Here is a 19,631-nt window from a genome sequence, read left to right as displayed (position 1 = left end):
AAAAAAAAAAAAATTCTGGTGTGGCATGTGGGTAATTGGACATCCAACACAATGATTTCAAGGTAATATAATTTGCACCACTAGTATGTACCTGTTGTGTCTGATGGATGTAAGCAAGAGGCTTTGTTTTGAATTTAATATTTTCCCCAGTGCTATTATACGCACATTTAATTACAGTTATTAAATTTAAGCTTTTCCCTTTTAACTGAATTAAAAAAAACATGAACTGCAATAGAATGAGTGAAAGTGTTAAACTCAGCCAGCGTGGTAACCAAGAGGAGGTTAGTGCTGCTGAGTTGCATCTTTTGTGAGTCTGAAAATGATCTACATGTTGTGTCATATTATGCAAGTATTCTCTAAGTGCTTCGATTTCCTCCTGCAATCCAATAAACTAGCGCATTAACTGACTCTCTGTACCTACCAAGAATCTGCTTTTGTATAAAACTACAACATATTTTGCAGTACATTGTATAGAACATATAATGCTTTATATAAGCTGAAGTTGCACTGGGGCAGAAGACAAAACGCTAAATAAAAAATAAAATGTGCATGTAGTTATTTTTGGGAAAAAAATATTTTTTTTATTCCGTTAAGCCTCATTATCCAGGCAACTGTCGCCGACAAAACAGCCAGGTCCTAGATCCCCCTGCAAACTACACGGTCAGGCAATTTAGCCTGGTGCAGTGAAGAGGCATGCATACTCTAACGTGGTCATACCTGTGCCCACCCCATACCTTTGGTATTTTTTTTATGCATGCATACACTGATCAGCCATAACATTATGACCACTGACAAATAAAGCGAACATTAATTATCTCATTACAATGGCACCAAAAATTGTGTGGTATATTAGGCAGCAAGTGAACTATTTGTCTCTTTAAGCGACTTTGACAAATGCCAAATAGTAATATCTAGACAACTGTGTCAGAACATCTCCAAAACTGCAGCTCTTTTGGGATTTTCTTGGTCTGCAGTGGTCAGAACTAGGGGTGCTGTTAGAAATAAAATGCCATGCACTGCAGGGGAGGGGGCAGACAGAGGGTACCAGACAGCAGGTGAAAGGGGGCGCAGATCCAAGAACAGTTCCAGTTCCCCTGACAAGAGTCACAAGTGTCAGAAATAAGGCAGTGCAGCCGGCCCACCTGCTCATCAGATGTCTGGGCCCCCTTTTGAACTAATGAGGCCTGGGCCCAGTACAGGAGGGCTGGTTGTACTGCCTTATCAGTTGCCCTTGTCAGAACTAGGGGGTCGACTGATATTTTTTCAGGGCCAATGTCGTTTTTTCGGCTGCCTTTCAGGCCGATATCAGGTGCCGGTGTTCTGTACATTTAAAGTTTTTATTTTTACACGCTCTTAATTTTTGTATCACTTTTATTGCTGGCACAAGGAATGTAGACATCCCTTGTGACAGTAATAGGCTCTATAAGTCCCCAAAACCCTCCTCTGCACTTGAAGGTATTCTTTTTAAAAACTGGTGCCTTTAGGATCCCAGTAATCCAGAAGTGATGTCATGACATCGCTTCTGGGTTACTAGATCCAGGGCCAATTAATGCAGATTCTGACTTTGTTCGGGTCTCCGGCCAGCCGACGGGTCTCTTGAGCCCTCCCGGTAGGACAGGAGACCTGGGCGGAGCGGTGGGAGGGGCTGGACTTTCCCTTAAACTGCCTGTAATAACAGCGAAGCAGCTGCTTAGCTGCATCGGTTGCTCTTACAAGAAAGCTGACTGTCTGCGCTAAAGAACAGTACCGACCAGGGAGATGCCTGAAGCTGCATGCATCACCCCGGTACGACCCTTTGAAGCAATATCGGGTAATATCGGTCCGTTTCTGGCCAATACTTTGAAAAAATTGAATATCGGCCCCCGATAACCGGTCGACCCCTAGTCAGAAACTACCAACAGTAGTCCAAAGAAGGAAAACCGGTGACAGGATCATGGACAGCCAATGGCGAATGAAAGGTGTCCGAAACACACAGTGCATCAGTTTGTTGCGTACGAGACTGTGCAGCTGCAGACTGGTCAGGGTGCCCATGCTAACCCGTGTCCAGCGTCAAAAGTGCCTACAATAGGCACCTGAGCCATCAGACCTGGACCACGGAGCAATGGAAAAAAAGTATCTTCAAGGTTTTGACTTGGCCTTAATTTTCTCTAGATCTTTTATTTGTAGAAAAAAAAATATATATAATTTCTCCAGATTGCAAACCAATTGAGCATTTGTTGGATGTGCTGAAAATCAAGTACCATCTAGGAAGGCCCCACCTTGCAACTTACAGAACTTAAAGGATTTGCTAATGATTACTTGGTGTCAGATACCACAGTATACCTTCAGATACCACAGCATACCTTCAGAGTGAAGTCCATGCTTCGACGGGTCAGGGTTGTTTTGGTGACAAAGGGGGAACCTATTCAACATTAGTGGGGTGGTCATAATGTTATGGCTGAATGGTCTAAGTGTATTACTTTATTAGATCTGCAACGAGCCAGCACAAGTATGAAGAACTTATGGTTTAAATTTAGCTGGGGAAGATCAGATCAGTTTATAAAATAGATGTGTCAAACCATTTATTAAAAATGGTGCAAAATCCTTTACCATGTATTTCTTTGACACGTAGAGTGTTCTGGTGAAGTCTGTGTTTCAAAATAATTTGTTCCAAATAATAGAAAGTTTTCTTATGAAGAACCTGAAGAAGAACAAACAAGGGAAAACAATGTAAACATAATTAACACTTAACTTTTACACAGTTTGAAGATAATCAAGGTTTAGCCTTACAATATAGCAAACATTAGGTAGAAGATGTAGGGGTGAGGCACTTTGTTTTTCAGTCTAATCTTAGATGAAAACAAAATGACGCATTGCTCGGATTACTGCCTAAAACCTAATTTTACACGTGCCGGGCTTTCCTTGAATGCATCATTCACGCGGTAAAACTGGATTCGAACTTACATGACACTTCAAGGCCAAAACTGGCACTTGTTAATCAGGCAAAGTTGAAGTCACAGCCATATCGTGTGGTGGTCATTAACTTGTTTTCCCACTACACATCTACAAATAGTCTGCGTCTCATCAATTCCCAGCATTAACAATATCAGATTAAATGGAGTTTGATGCCATGTGTTTGTCTAGTTGCCATAGTACTGACGTCCAGCAATGAATCCCATAGAGACATACGGGGATGAGAAACCAGATGTCACTGAAAAGCAGGACGCTGAAAATGATTGGAGGCTGATATTACAACTGATAGCCTGGATGATATAAAAAGGTATTCCTTCCTGGACATTCAACACGAAGGTCTACTATAGCTACAGAAATTCATTTCTTAGTCCCTTATTCATGTCATTGCTACCCAACAGCTTCTTTCTGTAATGGAAGCTCATGTAATGGAATGCAGTCACCCGACATTTAAAAAGTAAAAAAGATGCCAGAAAGCTGCATTACCACTTTAAACATAAAAAAAAGTATAATAATCTTTATTCCTGTGAGAAGGAGAAATTACAGCTCACACATTTTTTTTTTTTTTTTTTTTAAAGCCTATGGCGTGTGAACACACCCAAAAAACTACACCTGGTGCAGAAAAAATGTGCACACACATAAAGAGTGGTCACAAAAATGTGCAGACGGGTGCAACGTCAAGTGGTCCTCCTGTGAAGAAAGGACCCAAAGCCCTGATCCCCCGGGGCGTTAGGCTCCAGACGGGGACTGAGGTACTGTGGTCCGAGCAACCGAAGCCGACACAGACCCAACTTCCTCGGAGGGACTGCCGAAACAGAACCCTCCCAGTACTAGGTGGGGCTCCCCCAAAGGGAGACCCCATGAGAGCAAGTGAACTAAGCCAGAAGGCCATGTCCACCCACTCCCAAGACGTTCAGGGCTGGCCTGAGGACCAGCACCCTACTGATCACACAGTGACACAAAACGTGCACAACAAAAAAATACGAAAAGGTGACAAACATAGGCAATAAATAAAATAAAGTGGGGCAAGGGATAGTGGAGAGGAGAGTGAAGTTGTGGTGAACAATGACCAGGCCCTCCGGCCAGGAATAAAAAAATTCCTCTGGTCCTAGCCAAAAGGCCCGGCCCAGGAGGCAGGTGCTAAAAAAAAGCGTGTATCTGGTGCAGTGACCGTGGTATCCTTAAATCAAAGTGTCCCTCACACACAGTGATTCTCAGATACCCCTGGACTGCCAACTCCAGGGGCACATGCACCATAGGCTTTTCGTTCCATATCCAGCCCCCCGACCGGCCAGTGCAGCCCTCCACCCCTGCCAGATAGAGAGCCCTTCAAGGTTTTCTTGGGGAGAACTGCCGCTCCAGTTAGCAGCCTCCGCCAATATTGGTTTTGCACAGAGCAGCCCCGATCCTCCTTTTCTGGGTACTCCCGCTGGCGCTCATGGCTACTCCGCCTTGCTATGGGGGCACTTGTGCATGCTTGCTTGCTACTGAGCTACACTCTGTGGGCCAGATTCAGATACAAATGTGTATCTTTAGGCGGGCGTAGCGCATCTCCTATACGCTACGCCGCCGTAACTTTGTGAGGCGAGTATGGTATTCAGAAAGATTATGCGCCCGAAGTTACGGCGGCGTAGCGTATAAGGGCCGACGTAAGCCCGCCTAATTCAAAATTGGAAGATGTGGGCGTGTTTTATGTAAATTCAGTGTGACCCCACGTAAATGACGTTTTTAACGAACGGCGCATGCACCGTTCGTGAACGTATCTCAGTGCGCATGCATTACGCCGCAAATAGTCAATTCTTTCTTCGTGAACGTAACTTACGCAAAACCCTATTCGCGAACGACTTACGCAAACGACGTAAAACGTAAAAAATTTGACGCTGGCCCGACGTCCATACTTAACATTGCGTACGCCTCATAAAGCAGGGGTAGCTATACGCCGGAAAAAGCCTTACGTAAACGACGTAAAAAAATGCGCCGGGCGCACGTACGTTTCTGAATCGGCGTATCTACCTAATTTACATATTCCACGCGTAAATATACGGAAGCGCCACCTACCGTCCAGCGTAAATATGCAACTAAGATACGACAGTGTAAGAGACTTACGCCGGTTGGATCTTAGGGAAATCTATGCGTAACTGATTCTAAGAATCAGGCGCATAGATACGACCCCGCAAACTCATAGTTACGACGGCGTATCTGGAGATACGCTGCCGTAACTCGTTTCTGAATCCGGGCCTGTGTGTCCATAAGACTGCTCCGCTCCATACTCACTGGCTCTGTTTGACAGCAGTGGCAACCAATGGCTCCTGCTGCTATATCAGAGCCAATAAGGAGCTAGAGAGCCTCAGCTCTTGTGCACATCACTGGATCGAGATCGGGCTCAGGTATGTAAAAAAAAAAAGGGGAGTGACGGGTGAATTTAAATTGCAGGTAATATGTATTCACCCGTTGTTTTTTTATGAGCATTTTTTTAAAACTCATATTGCCTTTAGCCGTTTTTTTTTTATGCGAGTTTTCCAACCATTTCCTTTTCACAAAAAAATACAATAAAATAATTGTCTGACCCAAACACAACATAACGTACAATATTCCTGCTAAATCTAAAAGATAAAACTTTATGGAGGCAATAAATAAAGCTGTGTGTGTGAACGAGGTCTTGGGGCAGCAACTGGCATGTGTGGATGCACGTGTACACAGACTGTATGCATTTGGGCCCACTCACCTGCACAGGGCTGGTGCAAGGATTTTTGACACCCTAGGCGAAACCTAATTTTTCCGCCACCTTTGGCTCCACCCCATTTGCCCTGCCCATGTATACCCCCACCTTTTTATAGATTGCTACCATTTTGGGGGGTGGAGTCAGTCACTGAGCCTGGAGGTGGTGGGGGGCATCGGACTGATGTGTGCTCTAGGCCGGCACCTACCTTGTCTATAGGTAGCACCGGCCCTGTACAAGGGATATGTACACAGATAATTTAAGGCACTAATGATCAGTTCAGGCCCATCAGTGCCACCTATCAGTGCCCACTGAGTGACACCTATATGGAGTGCCACCTCCATCAGTGCAGCCTATCAGTGGGAACCCCTCATAATGGGCACAACAGGTGTACAGACCCAGTAACTCAGTACAGAGATGGTGGGATCCCCTCATAACGGACACAGCTGGTGTACAGACCTGGGAACTCGGCACAGGGATGGTGGGAATCCCTCATAATGGGCACAGCGGGTGTATAGATCCGGGAACTCAGTACGGGGATGGTGGGAACCCCTCATAATGGGCACAGCACCTGGGAACTCAGCACAAGGATGGTGGGACCTCTCATAATGGGCACAGAGGGTGTATAGACCTCTGGAGGGGGAGGCAGAATTTACTAGAACTGGTTGACTATATTTTCTTCCTGCAGCTGTTGAGTGCTGGTGGAAGAGAGAGGAGAAAAATACAGTTTTCAGATGTTGCAAGTGGAGGAAAATACAAGCCAGTTCTAGTAAATGCTGCACTAGTATCAGCAGTAACCAGGAGAATCCATATGGACTAGTAGTGGGCAGCAGCCTGGTCACCAGCAGAAGAAAGGGCCATAAAGACCTGGGACTGTGTTCATACAGGCACTGCGTCCCCATATAGTAAAAGGAGAGAGAGAGAGAGAGAGAGAGAGAGAGAGAGAGAGAGACACACAGAGACAGAGACAGAGACAGAGACAGAGACAGAGACAGAGACAGAGAGAGACAGAGAGAGAGAGAGAGAGAACTTTAAAAAAGGGTTTAGGGAAGATCTCAAAAACAGGGCTGAATGTATTTTGGTGGCCAGCTGCCACAGGTGAGTAGGGAGCTGGTGGTCTGGAACATTTACATCTTTTGCGGTCACTGACATAAGGCACAGTGGAATAGAACCAATTGCAGCTGGCCAGTTAAGTATCCTCTACATCTGCTGCATCCCTAGCACCACCCAAAATGTTCCTTTTGCTGTGCACCTGTAGATTGGGCTACAGTGTATCCCTTCCATTTTTGGTTCAGCAGGGGCCAGCCAAGATTCAAACTATGTATGGCCATCTATGTATCAAGCAATCAACTTGGGTACAACTAGTATGCCCGATTTTTACATCTAGCAATAATCACTGTGTGCTCTCCTGCCTGGGGCAGCAAACCTCCCCTTGACTGGAAAGATATAATAATATAGGAGGGATTTCCCAATCCACACTGTGTTAATGGGAGGAAAAAATCAATCAAATTTTCTTTCCTGCAACGCTTGGTTGCAGGAAAGAAAATTCTTCAAACTATGGTGGCCAGCTTAACATTACCATACTGGAACTGAAGGTTTCTTTAAAGGCTTTCAGAAAGATGTTCTAAGCTTGAAAAAGCATTATAAAAAAAATAAAAAATAAACAGTTTGTCAAAGTTTGCTGTACAATTTTATAAAAACTCAGCACAGACCAAGCAGACAACTCAATAAAAAATGGAGTTTTACCTTTTGGCGGACCTGGACCACAGCCTTCCAGAAATCTTTAGCTTCCACTCTATGGCAATCATCACACATTTGTGATAGGACCACATACTCTACTACAAAGACCTGCTGGAGGATTGCTCCATTCATCACCTGTGGGAGAGAGGAAGTGTTTTTACATCCCACACACTCCATTACTTTCTACAGACATATATAGTAGAAGCAGGGCAAGCCACGGTTTCATGGCTGAACATGTCACTATTATAAAGAGCTGACACACTGCTATTGCTAAGAAACAGAAGAGAGGATTATTCTCCAGCAAGAAATCTGAGGCAATTACCCACACACCTGCAATATGTATGGCCACCTACCTCCTTCTGTATTGTTAGCTTCACTTTAAGTCTCTTTGAGTGAGGTTCAGTCCAAATAAAGCCAGCATCTATAAGCCGCACCTGTGTGCAAAGAATACAAGTATAATTACATTATGCTGATTTCTACAAGGCATAGTTATTTAAAAGATACATGGAAAAACATTCACATTTCCTCTCTCTAACTAATTTCAAGTAATATTAGATAAATTACGCGGTTTTTCCTGCATGGAGTCTAGGTCCACACTATTGCTAACACAGACATTGCACGGAAATGGCACCCCCACGGCTCTGCTGATCACATGCGATGTCTGTGCAATGCAAGTTTAGCCATACGGTTGTATAGCTGAACTCGCATTGAATTGGCATAAAAAAAAAAAAAAGAAAAAAAGAAGTTGCAGGGACTTTTTTCCCAGCACTGGAATCAGATCGCATTGGGTGATCACACCCATGAGATCAGATTCCTGTCCGAATCCACAGCTCACACTGCGATCTGTGAACCTATCTGGGGGCATCATCATCATCATTGACCACTGCAGAGGTTCGCAGAGGGCAGTGTGAACTGCCTGCAGTAGAGATGCGATGCAGGAACCGCCACTGTAATCGCACGGGTTCCCAAATTGCTATAGTGTGAAACCAGGCTGAAGGTTTCTATGTTCCATACTTAAGAGGAGAAAATTGCTACCGAGCGCAAAACACAGTAGAACACCCAAAAGATTAAAGCAAAGCAGTGTAAACATACAGTTCTTTTTTTCGCTCAAACAGAACCGCTCAAAAAAAAAAAAAAGACAGACAGATCCCTGCATCAACACAAGCGATGTTGATGTAGAGGATGTTTTAATAAAATCCAGACATAATTTGCAAATACACTTTTCTATTAAGAAATAACTTCCTCAGTGCATATCAATGGCAGTGGTCCTCTCTGCTGCACAGCTCAGAGCGCAGGCTATGGCCTCTTGCACACTGCAGCTTGAAAAAGCTTAGTACAGTGGGGGAATTTTTACTGATCTAAAATGCAGCCCATTGTTTACAATGTGACTGTACAATGTAACGGTACGTAAACAAGCAATGCACATTCTTGGGTAAAAAAAATGTAATAAAAATAATTCCCAGGTAAAAAATGACCATCAATTGCCAACCATTTGTAGATTCTACTAAATGTATGGCCAGCTTTAGCCACACAAAGACAGGAACTGTGTTATTTACAGGATTACTAGGTAAAAATAATGCAAAGAAAGCTTGTGAGATAAGAAAACTATTACAGTTGCAGCCATGATCCTGGTATCGATTTGTACAGCTAGCGACTGGTCTTCAATGATCTGAGTGGCTGTACAGATGCCCGATCGTTTTTACAGGGCTTAAACCTCCCATTACTCCTGGGCTTTTCTTTTCCACTGGGAAGCCCGACACTGATGCAAGTGGTTGGGCGAGCACAAAGAGGGAACATTTATTCCTACCTCTCTCTCCTCCGTGTGAAATGATTCCAGAATCGACAAGGATATCATCACTTCCAGTTCTTTGTTTATCAGCCAGGCAAGCATCGGATCAATCTTGACACGTTTAGTATCTATATATACTCGGCCCAACATAATCTGTTATATTTTACCAAAAATTGCCTAATATTGTGTTTGTGTGCACTAAAATGTATTTAACTTATTGTTTACTGGCAATTTGTATTTGATAAAATGGCTGTGTAAATATCATGCAACACAAAAAATTGCATCCTTTTTATTCTCCAGGGCCTCTGCTTTTAGAAAATATATACATTTTGGGGGTTTCTAAGTAATTTTCTAGCAAAAAAAAAACTGCAGATTTATAGATACCGGTACATGTCAAAATTTTCAGAATTGCCCTGTGCAAAAAGTAGTAACTAAGTAAATGCAAAACCTTTTTTTTTATAGAGTTGAGATAGCTTAGAACATCTGCCAGGCTCGCTATTAGTCCTCATCAATAGAAGTTAGGGGTGTTGAATATAATCGATGCAACGATGCATCGCGATTCGGGGCCCCCCGATTCGGCATCGATGCATGTGACCCCAATAATCGATGTCGGGTGACGTCATCCCGACTTGCCCCGCCCCTCCCGGGAGATCGCTCCGAGCAGGTCTTTTAAAATGTTTTTTTTTTTATAAATGCGGTTTGTAATCCATTAAGTGGCAATCGCTCTGTGTGCTTTTTTTAAAAATGTATGCAGATTCATACCTCGTAGCTCCGTAGTAACTGTACATGCGATCATGTGATCCATGGTCCGGCCCGCCTCTCTCTTCCTCTGTCCTCTCACATCCCTCGTCTCAAAGTCTCTTCTGATCTCAGCCCCGCCTGCCTCTCTTGTGATCTGTTACTTTAGCTATAGACGATGGGCGGGGCTGAGAGCGGACATCAGGGGAGATGAGAGGCAGGTCCGAGCATGGAGTCACATGAGGGGAAAGTAATATACACACGGAGACATGAGGTATGATTCTGCATATGTTGTAAAAAGCATATTACAGCCCTGGCTATAACAGCATTTGTTATCACAGGTATTTTATCAGCAGTCTGATTCCTACACATGCTCTGCCTGTGCTGACATTTCTCTGACTCTCTGCACATTCCACTGTGTTAACTCCTAGTGTGCTGGAATGTGCAAAGAGTCAGAGAAATTTCAGCAGACAGTGCAGTGCAGTGAAACTCACAGGGCTCTGTCAGTTGTGGAATGTAATCCCTGAGTCCTGCCCCCCAGCAGCCATGTGTATTCCTGTGCACTTTTTAAAGGGGAGTTTCACCCTATTTACACCCTTTAAAAATGCACAGATGACAATGAACCCTCAATAAAAAATGTCAGTACAGCGAGGACTTGGGAATGTGTTAATTTTAATAGAAAATAAATAACACGGTAGTCCTCGCTGTACTGATATTTTTATTGAGGGTTCATTGTCATCTGTGCATTTTTAAAGGGCGTATTGATGACAATGTCAGCACATAAAAACACACTGAAAATGCACAGGCAAAATCATGTATTTTTCCTCATTGTTCCCTCCAATCATCCTGTGTGCGCACTGCGCAGAACAGCATGTAAGTACTGAGGAGGAGGGGGTGCTGTTATCCGGGGACACAGGGGGGGTACGGGCATGTAGTGGAATCTGATGTGTCACCTGTGATAAGTCATTGTCACTGCAGGGACTGGGCTGTATGGAGGAGAAATATAGACCATCTCCTGTACTATGTCCACAATCTCTGAATCTCTGATCATCTCCTGTACTATGTCCGCAGTCTCTGATCATCTCCTGTACTATGTCCGCAGTCTCTGATCATCTCATGTACTATGTCCGCAGTCTCTGATCATCTCATGTACTATGTCCGCAGTCTCTGATCATCTCCTGTACTATGTCCGCAGTCTCTGATCATCTCCTGTACTATGTCTGCAGTCTCTGATCATCTCCTGTACTATGTCTGCAGTCTCTGATCATCTCCTGTAGCATGTCTGCAGTCTCTGATCATCTCCTGTAGCATGTCTGCAGTCTCTGATCATCTCCTGTAGCATGTCTGCAGTCTCTGATCATCTCCTGTAGCATGTCTGCAGTCTCTGATCATCTCCTGAAGCATGTCTGCAGTCTCTGATCATCTCCTGAAGCATGTCTGCAGTCTCTGATCATCTCCTGAAGCATGTCTGCAGTCTCTGATCATCTCCTGAAGCATGTCTGCAGTCACTGATCATCTCCTCTAGCATGTCTGCAGTCTCTGATCATCTCCTGTAGCATGTCTGCAGTCTCTAATCATCTCCTGTAGCATGTCTGCAGTCTCTGATCATCTCCTTTAGTATTTTGGGGGGAGAGCCATGCGCACTTGCGCTGCAATCGTGATGCATCGTGATGCATCGCCGAATCGAATCGAATCGTGGACTTGATAATCGTAATCGCATCGAATCGTGAGACCGGTGAAGATGCGCAGCCCTAATAGAAGTGGGGGAAAAGATGGGGTTATCACCAGAACAGGAAAACCAATAGGGACACTAGTTTTGTGACAACCAGGAAGGAATTCCCACACGTTTTGGCGATGGGGCAGGAGACTAAGGGAATCCACCCAACAGAGACACAGATGACAGAAAAACCGATCAGGATTATAAAACCTCCCTTACTCTAGCCAAAATGTAAAAAAAAAAAAACACACACCACTTCATTTCTATCTAGTATTTTTTGAAAGCAGCCAATTATAAATAGGACTATGCAGTCTTCCTCTTCACATAAGAGCTTGGACTGCGAGAGGGAAAAGAGTAGACTGGGTGCCAACCGGTTGTGCTGGAGTGCTCGTGTGTTAAAGTGGAATTTCCCACAGATTTCTATGCTTTCCGACAGTCACATCTGTATTATACACGTTTTAGTTACCTGAACGATTGTTTAGAAACAACTATGTAATGTTTACTAAAAACAAGAGAGAGTGGAGCTCTATGCGTCTTATGGACACAAAGAGCAGTGGCTCGGGAGCAAGCATGCAGCTGCACCCCCCCCCCCCTCAGGGCAAGCAGTTTTCTTTGGGGGGCTTGAATGGGAGGAACCAGAAGTACCGGCGATGGACCGAAAAGAAGAGGATTGGGGCTTCTATGTGCAAAACCATTGCACGGGGCAGGCAAGTATAACAGGTTTGTCATTTTAGAAAAAAATAAAACTTCAGTATTACTTTAAGGGAGGGCTATAACCCCCTGTAAGGTTTATTTTTGCCATCTAGTCCCATTGGGAAGATTTCACTTCCTGTCCGTTAGCCAAAATAGGAAATACCTCCAAACTGAAGGAATCCGAGGTTGTCACCAGGGTCACAAGCAGTACTGGGACAGGGTTGCCCAGGGCAAAGATCCAGAAAAGTGCCCCCTTCCCCACTGTTAATACATTCTGTAGAATGGGTGTTCCACCCTGCACCCATTATTTGCCCCATTGCTTCCCTGCTCCCAGGGCAATTGCCTGTCCTGCCCAGCCCTGGTCACAAGAACTAGTCTCCCCGTCTGCTGTTATGGGGACAACCTAAAATTTGTTTTCGGTTTTCTTACTTTCTTTAATAGTAAATATGACAAATATAGTAACATGACAAATATAGGAGGGTAAATCTCCCCTAATAAGGGCACAGACTGTAGGGAAAAACCGGCAGGTGTTCTGATCTATCTCCACTCCATCCAAAATAAAATATTTTAAATTGCAATGGCAAAGTACATTTTTCAGCAAAAATCGTGTCACCTTTGAAGCAGAAGAAAAGATAGGAGAAAGTCTGAGCTCACAAACTAAAAACTTGTTTTTATCACAATATTAATGCAAATGGTGTTTTGTCTATATTTTGCCCATCATTTTTCTCTGCCACTATGACTATATTTATGGTATCTTTGAAAAATATCCAATAACAAAACTAGTCATGCAAAAAAACTTGGATAGAGAATAACAAATCTGTATAAATGTAACATCCCTCTGATCCCGACTAATAAATTCACAGACATTTGTGGCAATTCCGATAAGATCAGTAATTTATATTTAGCAACATAACACTTGCTTGGCATAGAATATGAGCAAACCGCATCAAGTTTCAAGCCATTTGATGCTTATCAGACTCAAGATTTTAAATGTTAAAAGCATTTTAGGAAAGAAAGAAACCAACTTCCTAGTACTTAAAGCCCAACTCATGCACACAATTTTATTGATTTTGCATGCAGTACGGTCCAAACCTAAAACAAACAATCTTATAAAACAATCCTCTCTGCATCTTGTATAAACATTATTGGAGTCAATAGTAGGGACTGGATAGATTTTGATCAGTGCATGAGTCCCCTGTTTAACAGAGGTTGATTGTTTTATCGACTTCACTCAAAAGGGACGGGTTGGAAAAAAATTGTCAATCACCAGCTGCGGCCAGTTAGCTGAAACCGCTTCTCTGTGCTTTCTGACAGCGACGGGTATGGTTAACAAAATACAATGTCTTGGCAGGGAAGGGGGTGAATTCTTCCAGTCTTCTCAGTTTTTGTAGCAGGAGGATTCTGTTTTGTTTTTTTCCCAGCCCAGAGCACGCCGGCTAAACCAAGCAAAATGTTTTAAGGAGAATGCCCAGCTTTAGCCTTTATCAACAGTCTGGCAAACAGACATAACATAAATTCTCAACAGCAGGAGCAAAGAAGGCAATGCTGGCAGCACTCATACGTCTATTTCCCAAAGACAACCTCTGGATATGGCGCTGAGCATGTGCACTCAACCTCTTTGGTTGACCATGGCGAGGCCTGTTCTGACTAGAACCTGTCCTGTTAAACGGCTGTATGGTCTTGGCCACCGTGCTGCAGCGAATTTTCAGGGTCTTGTCAATCTTCTTATAGCCTAGGCCATCTTTGTTGTAGAGCAACCATTCTTTTTTTCAGATCCTCAGTTTTTTGCTATGAGGTGTCATATTGAACTTCCAGGGACCAGTATTAGCCCAGGTTCACACTGGGCTGCGGGAGTGAAGCCGTGCGAGTTCAGCTGAACTCGCACGATTTCACTCTTGCTGGCAGTCCCTGATTTCGGACGCAATTATAGAGACACCCTGGACCTATATAGCACAATGTGGCTAAATACATGCATCGCATGTGCCAAAGTGAGCGCCTGATGCATGATCCAGCTCAGTGTTGGCAACCGTCAGTATTTTCACTGGCATCCAGTAAAATACAGGGCACTTTTTTATTGCCAGTAAAGAATATGGCTGTGACACTCTGCTCATGCATGCCCAGTTTCAGTCTGGAGCCGGCTGAGACTGTGCCTGTTACAGTGTTTTTGGGCGGCGAATCTGGTGGAGGCGGTGCCTGAGCACATTGTGAAATGTCATGGTGCAAGGAAACGGAGTGGCCAAAGCCTCATGTGCCTGTCTGCAGGATGGCAGCAAGGCAAGCCAGGACTGGAATGAAGGAACCACATGGCCTGGAGAGAGACTGTCACTGTGACTCAGAAGGGGACATATCATCATCTGTGCTGCTGCACACTGCTGTCAAGGCCACTGCGAGATTCAATTTCATGTGTGTGCAGCCCATTCTAATTTCTTGCCCTCTTGAGTCCTGTCCCTGAGCTACTTACTATAATCGGAAAAAAAAATAAGGAATATGTTTTGTGTCTTAATAGCTACCTTTTAATAACATTTTTAATTGCAGATTGTATTTGTTTGCAACCTAAAATTTAAAACAAATTTTTGACATTTTTTTAAATGCCAGCAAAAATGTGTCTGCCGTGCCAGTAAATTTCAGTCTGGTAGGTTGGTAGAACTGATCCAGTGCTCTAAGCAAATATTACAGGCCGGACCCACACAGTGGGGTACCATTAGGGTCCCCAAATAAGAACACCAATCGATAAGGAAACACAGACAGCCAAGGCAATAGGCAGTCAGATGATAGAAGTTTTAGGGAAAAAAAAAACATTTAAAAAGGAGTAGCTGTCCATTACTTAAAGGACACTAGTAATAATCTGGAGTCTCAGAGTGGGGGAGGCTAGATCAGCGTGTATGACTGGAGAACTTAAACAAGTTTTTGCCAGTGTCCAATAACCTGAAGGTAGCCTGCAAAAAACCCAACCTTGTATCCTGTACAATTAAGATAACCATTTTTGTGTGTTTTTATTGCTGCCAATGACTTCCTGTCCTGGTGCCAACTGCACCCCCCTCCATTTCTTGTATGGGTGTTACAGGGACAGAAGTATGGAAAAAGAGACGGATATAAAACCTGGCAGAAATGTAAACTCTTTTCTACATATGTCTGGTGGTACATGGCTCCACTAAATGCCTAAAATGTAGGAAAATACACCAGTGGATAAATGGACATAATGCTAGGATTACTATAGTAAGTTTTGTAAATATCTGAGTTGTTTGTGTGCTTACTAGTTTGGTGCGACGCGTCTCTCTGAAATACTTGGACTCAACCAACAAACATTTAATGTTGCTAACAGGATTTGGTTTCATGCTGCACAAAAATAGAAGCAGTTACTGAGAGGGTTTAAGCTCTTCGCTGTGATCCGGTGTTTGTGGCAGGAAAGACTTCCGAGCTGTGACTTCACAGTGTACTCAATGCAGATCCAGAAATGCCACAAATTCTGCAGACTGCAACAAAACGAAAAGCCCAACTAAGACCAAAACCTTTTTTTTTTGGACAGAGTGGGAACTGGTACAGTCCTCACGCGTGCTTTAGTGCCATCTGTGTCCCATTCAGAAGACTATTCTGTACAGTTTTAAAGGGCAACACCAACTAAAAATATTATCAAAAACACATTCTCCTCCGGGTGATCTATGTACGTGGCAAGGATTTTAACAAACATTGATGCAGATTTCTACCTTTAGTCTGAAGAAATTGTTATTCGTTTGTTTGTATGGGAGTGGTTTTAGAATTATTATTCAGCTGCTGCATCTGTACGGTCCTAATGAGGAAAGTGGCAAGGTCTGTGATTTCTCTTTGGCAGTATCTCACCAAAAATGTTATTTTTGTTGCAGGGGATGCTCAAAATCCGATTTGAATCAGTGCAAACTTCAGGGAAAATCAGTCGGCCATATATATTTCCCCATGAACGTGGAGTTACCCTGTTAGCCCCTGTTCACACTGAGCACGTCTTTGAAATCATGGCACTTGAAATCGCATGTCGGTGCAACTTGGCCAACATCTGTGTGATTTCATGTACAGATCTCTATGCAAGTCGCAAATAAATTCACCTACAGGAGTGCAGGAACTACTTTTTCAAAAGCCAGATGTTAAATATATTTACGTTTATGTAGGCAAATTGGGAGAACATCTAATATGTTCTCATTCATACTGCATGAAGATTTAGTAAATGCGGCTTACCTTTTTACTTGTTTTAAAGCTCTCCCCTCCTATGTAATGTTAAGGAGGGGGCTGAGAAGTTAGGTTTACAATAAATAACCCCATCTGTATTATATTGGCAGATCTCATTATCAGTTCTACACTAGATTTAACAAGGTTTGCCCTAAGAAAGAGTTAAATACCTCAAAACTTGGGTGGTACATTGTATGTTCATGTATGGTCTCAGTAGTGTACCAGCTAAACGTAAGTCCTATGTACTTTTTTTATATTTTAGATATGCTGTGTAAATAGCAAAACATAACAAACATAGTGGGGATTTCTAACATTTGACTACAAAAAGGTGGAAACACACTTTAAAAGTATATATAAAAGTCTAACTAGGTTTGAGTGATATTTTGTTAGACCAAGCGGGTCCAGACAAACCACTTCCCTAATATTGTACATTCAGTGGCTCTGTGCACTGTATAAAGTGTATGTAGCATCAGCTAGCATTAGCTACATACAGGAAAAAGCACCATTTTCTAGCAGCGGGATGGGAACTTCCTGACCGCCTGCCTCTACACATTAGCCAATGCGAGAAAGTCTTGAATTCATTCATAACATACAAAGCTTCCTGCAAACGGCTGAACAGTCCTCAGACTTCAATTCATTCCAGGAGTGGGCCAGGAAAATGTACTTGTCCTCGTGTCCTTTAGTCCACCATCACAGAGCCAAGACTTTAAATGACCTGTGGACCACCTGTCAAGGTTATTCGGCTTGCAAACTATTAAGAGCCCAGAAATAGAAGACACCTGTTAATTTGTGTGTGTATAAAAATATCTTTGAAGAGGATCACAACACACACCTTTAAAGCAGGATTCAGGACCATTAGCAGCTAAGATGAGACTTATTATAAACCTAAAAAATGAATTGGGGGTATTTCAGAAAAACTTAAGTGAAGTTGTAAAATCACCCCCATGAAGATCTAAAACCTACGCGATGGCTTAGAATACCCTTCAGCCGACTCTAGTCATACCTTGCTCAATGTAGATTTCAGTTTTTTCAGGCATAACGTAAGCAATTCTCTGGACTCCAATGCACACTGAAGCCATGTACCTGGTGGCTGTAGATATCTAAAAAAAAAAAAATTGAAAAAAATAAATGAAATCCTTAATAAACACATCTATAATTATATCATCAGCTACAAATCAAGTAGTTTTATAGCAAAAGCTGTATTTTAAAAAGTAAATTAAGTTCTTTAAGTGAGCCTTCGCTCTCCCAATCGACATTGACTATTTTTAATCCCTATACTGCTAGCATTAGCAAATACATAGGAAAGCATATACTGTATACTTGTTATAACCCATTTGTTCCATTACTTCCAGGTGTCTTGCCTAGGCAAATTATGCCATACATCCCATGAGTCTTCAGGAGGGAGGAAGGTGGGGGTTTTCTCAGCTTTTTTTTTTATATTATTCTTTTATTAGAAAATTATTTATGTATAAAACAAGCCAACATTGGTCATAAAAACAGTTTCCTAAAAAAAAAAAAAGCAACAATATAAACATACATCGTTGAGCAGAACCGGGACCAACGTTTTCTCATATTGTTTTTTTGTTTTATTTGTACCATGAAATAGGCATGTCAGGGGATTTTGTGGGATCTTCTCCTCAGTTCTTTATTCTATGTACCCTAATACGTTCTCCCAATACTCTTGTATTCTCGGGCAATCCCACCAAATATGCCTGGTCGTTCCTTTTTGTTTACAGTTCCTCCAGCATAACGGAGAATTATTTGAGTGGATTTTACTCATTCTCTCTGGAGTCAGGTGACAACGTACCATGCACTTGTAATTTGCTTCAATTGTCACAATGTCAGATGCATAGTTGAATACTGCCCCTATCATGTCTGCTTCTTCCAGTTTTTACCCATATCTTGTCCCCATTTTTCTATACATGTCAGCATTCCCTGTGTTTCTAGGTCTGTTAGTATTTCATATATTTGCGATATACCATGTTTCAGTGGTTTTTCTATACTACAAAGCCTGTCAATTGGGTTTAATGTTGTGCCATCCCTAATTGGCTGTGATAAAGTGCTAACAAAGTGCTTTAACTGAAAATATTCCCATTCGCTAAACTGTTGATCCCCATCCACTATTCTTAAATCTTGTCTTGGTCTTATTTTACCTTGTGCAATAATATCCCTAAGCTGTATGGCTCCCAGTTGCTTTCTCACCCGTGTCCCGTTTCCTGGTATAAAAAAATGTGTACCAGCTAGTGGGATTAACGGGGAAGGAATTGTATTCCCATTTTTCCTCACCTGTGCATTGTGTACCAAATTTTAAATACATTCTTAGTTATAATGTGGGTGCCTGTGTCTAGTGTTCAATATTTAGGGGGTATCCAAATGTTTTTGTGCAATTGTGTCATGCTTAATGTATCTTCCATTTGTACCCATTTCTTTTTAGTGTATAGATTTGCCCATTCTGCTAATCTTGCTAATATTGCCGCATGGTAATATATCTCTTTAAATCTGGGAGTGCAAGCCCCCCCTTTTTTTTCCGACTTAGTGTATAGTTTACGCTGGCCTTCTTTCCCTGCCAGATGTATTTCAAAATGATAGTTTTAATTATCTTAAAGAAACTTTGTGGTATTCTTATGGGGAGTATTTGAAACTTATAAGTTATTTTGGGTAGTATCATCATATTAAACGCATTGACCCTTCCAATCCATGAGATGGGTCTCCTCGCTAAATTTTTCAAATCTTGTTTTATTTCATTTATTAACCACTTAACCACCAGCCGCCGTCCACAAACGGCGGCAAGGTGGTTGCTTAACTGGGGGTCGCCGTTCTGAAACGGCGCCCACCAGAAGCAGTAATGCGCGCCGCCTCGGGCGCGCACACAGAAAATTCTCTGCGCGCCGGGTCTATGAGACCCGGCGCTACACAGATCACGGTAACTGACCGGCAACGGCGGTCTTTTACCATGTGATCGCGCCGTCCAATGACGGCGCGATCACAGGTAAACAAACCGGCGTCATTTGATGACGCCGGTTCCTCCCTCCTCTCGCTGTACCGATCGGTACAGTGTGAGAGGAGAGCGCGGATGGCAGCAGCAGTGT

The 19,631-nt window shown here is 42.9% G+C and overlaps 1 protein-coding gene across 1 annotated transcript in view; it reads right to left on the bottom strand.

Annotated features, from left to right (window-relative positions):
* Positions 1-19,631, bottom strand: part of NMD3 (NMD3 ribosome export adaptor) — a 95,408-nt gene that overhangs the window by 56,094 nt on the left and 19,683 nt on the right. Inside the window, exons 4-7 of the mRNA XM_040349280.1 lie at positions 17,546-17,642; positions 7,762-7,842; positions 7,415-7,543; positions 2,590-2,680 (exon numbers count right to left, since the gene is read on the bottom strand). Of these exons, the coding sequence (XP_040205214.1) occupies positions 2,590-2,680; positions 7,415-7,543; positions 7,762-7,842; positions 17,546-17,642 (398 nt within the window). The remainder of the gene's footprint in view (positions 1-2,589; positions 2,681-7,414; positions 7,544-7,761; positions 7,843-17,545; positions 17,643-19,631) is intronic.

Source organism: Rana temporaria, chromosome 4 (assembly GCF_905171775.1).
Source record: "Rana temporaria chromosome 4, aRanTem1.1, whole genome shotgun sequence".
NCBI lineage: Eukaryota > Metazoa > Chordata > Amphibia > Anura > Ranidae > Rana > Rana temporaria.
The sequence above is the reverse complement of the archived record's forward strand: the minus strand, read 5'-3'. Positions and strand labels throughout refer to the sequence as shown.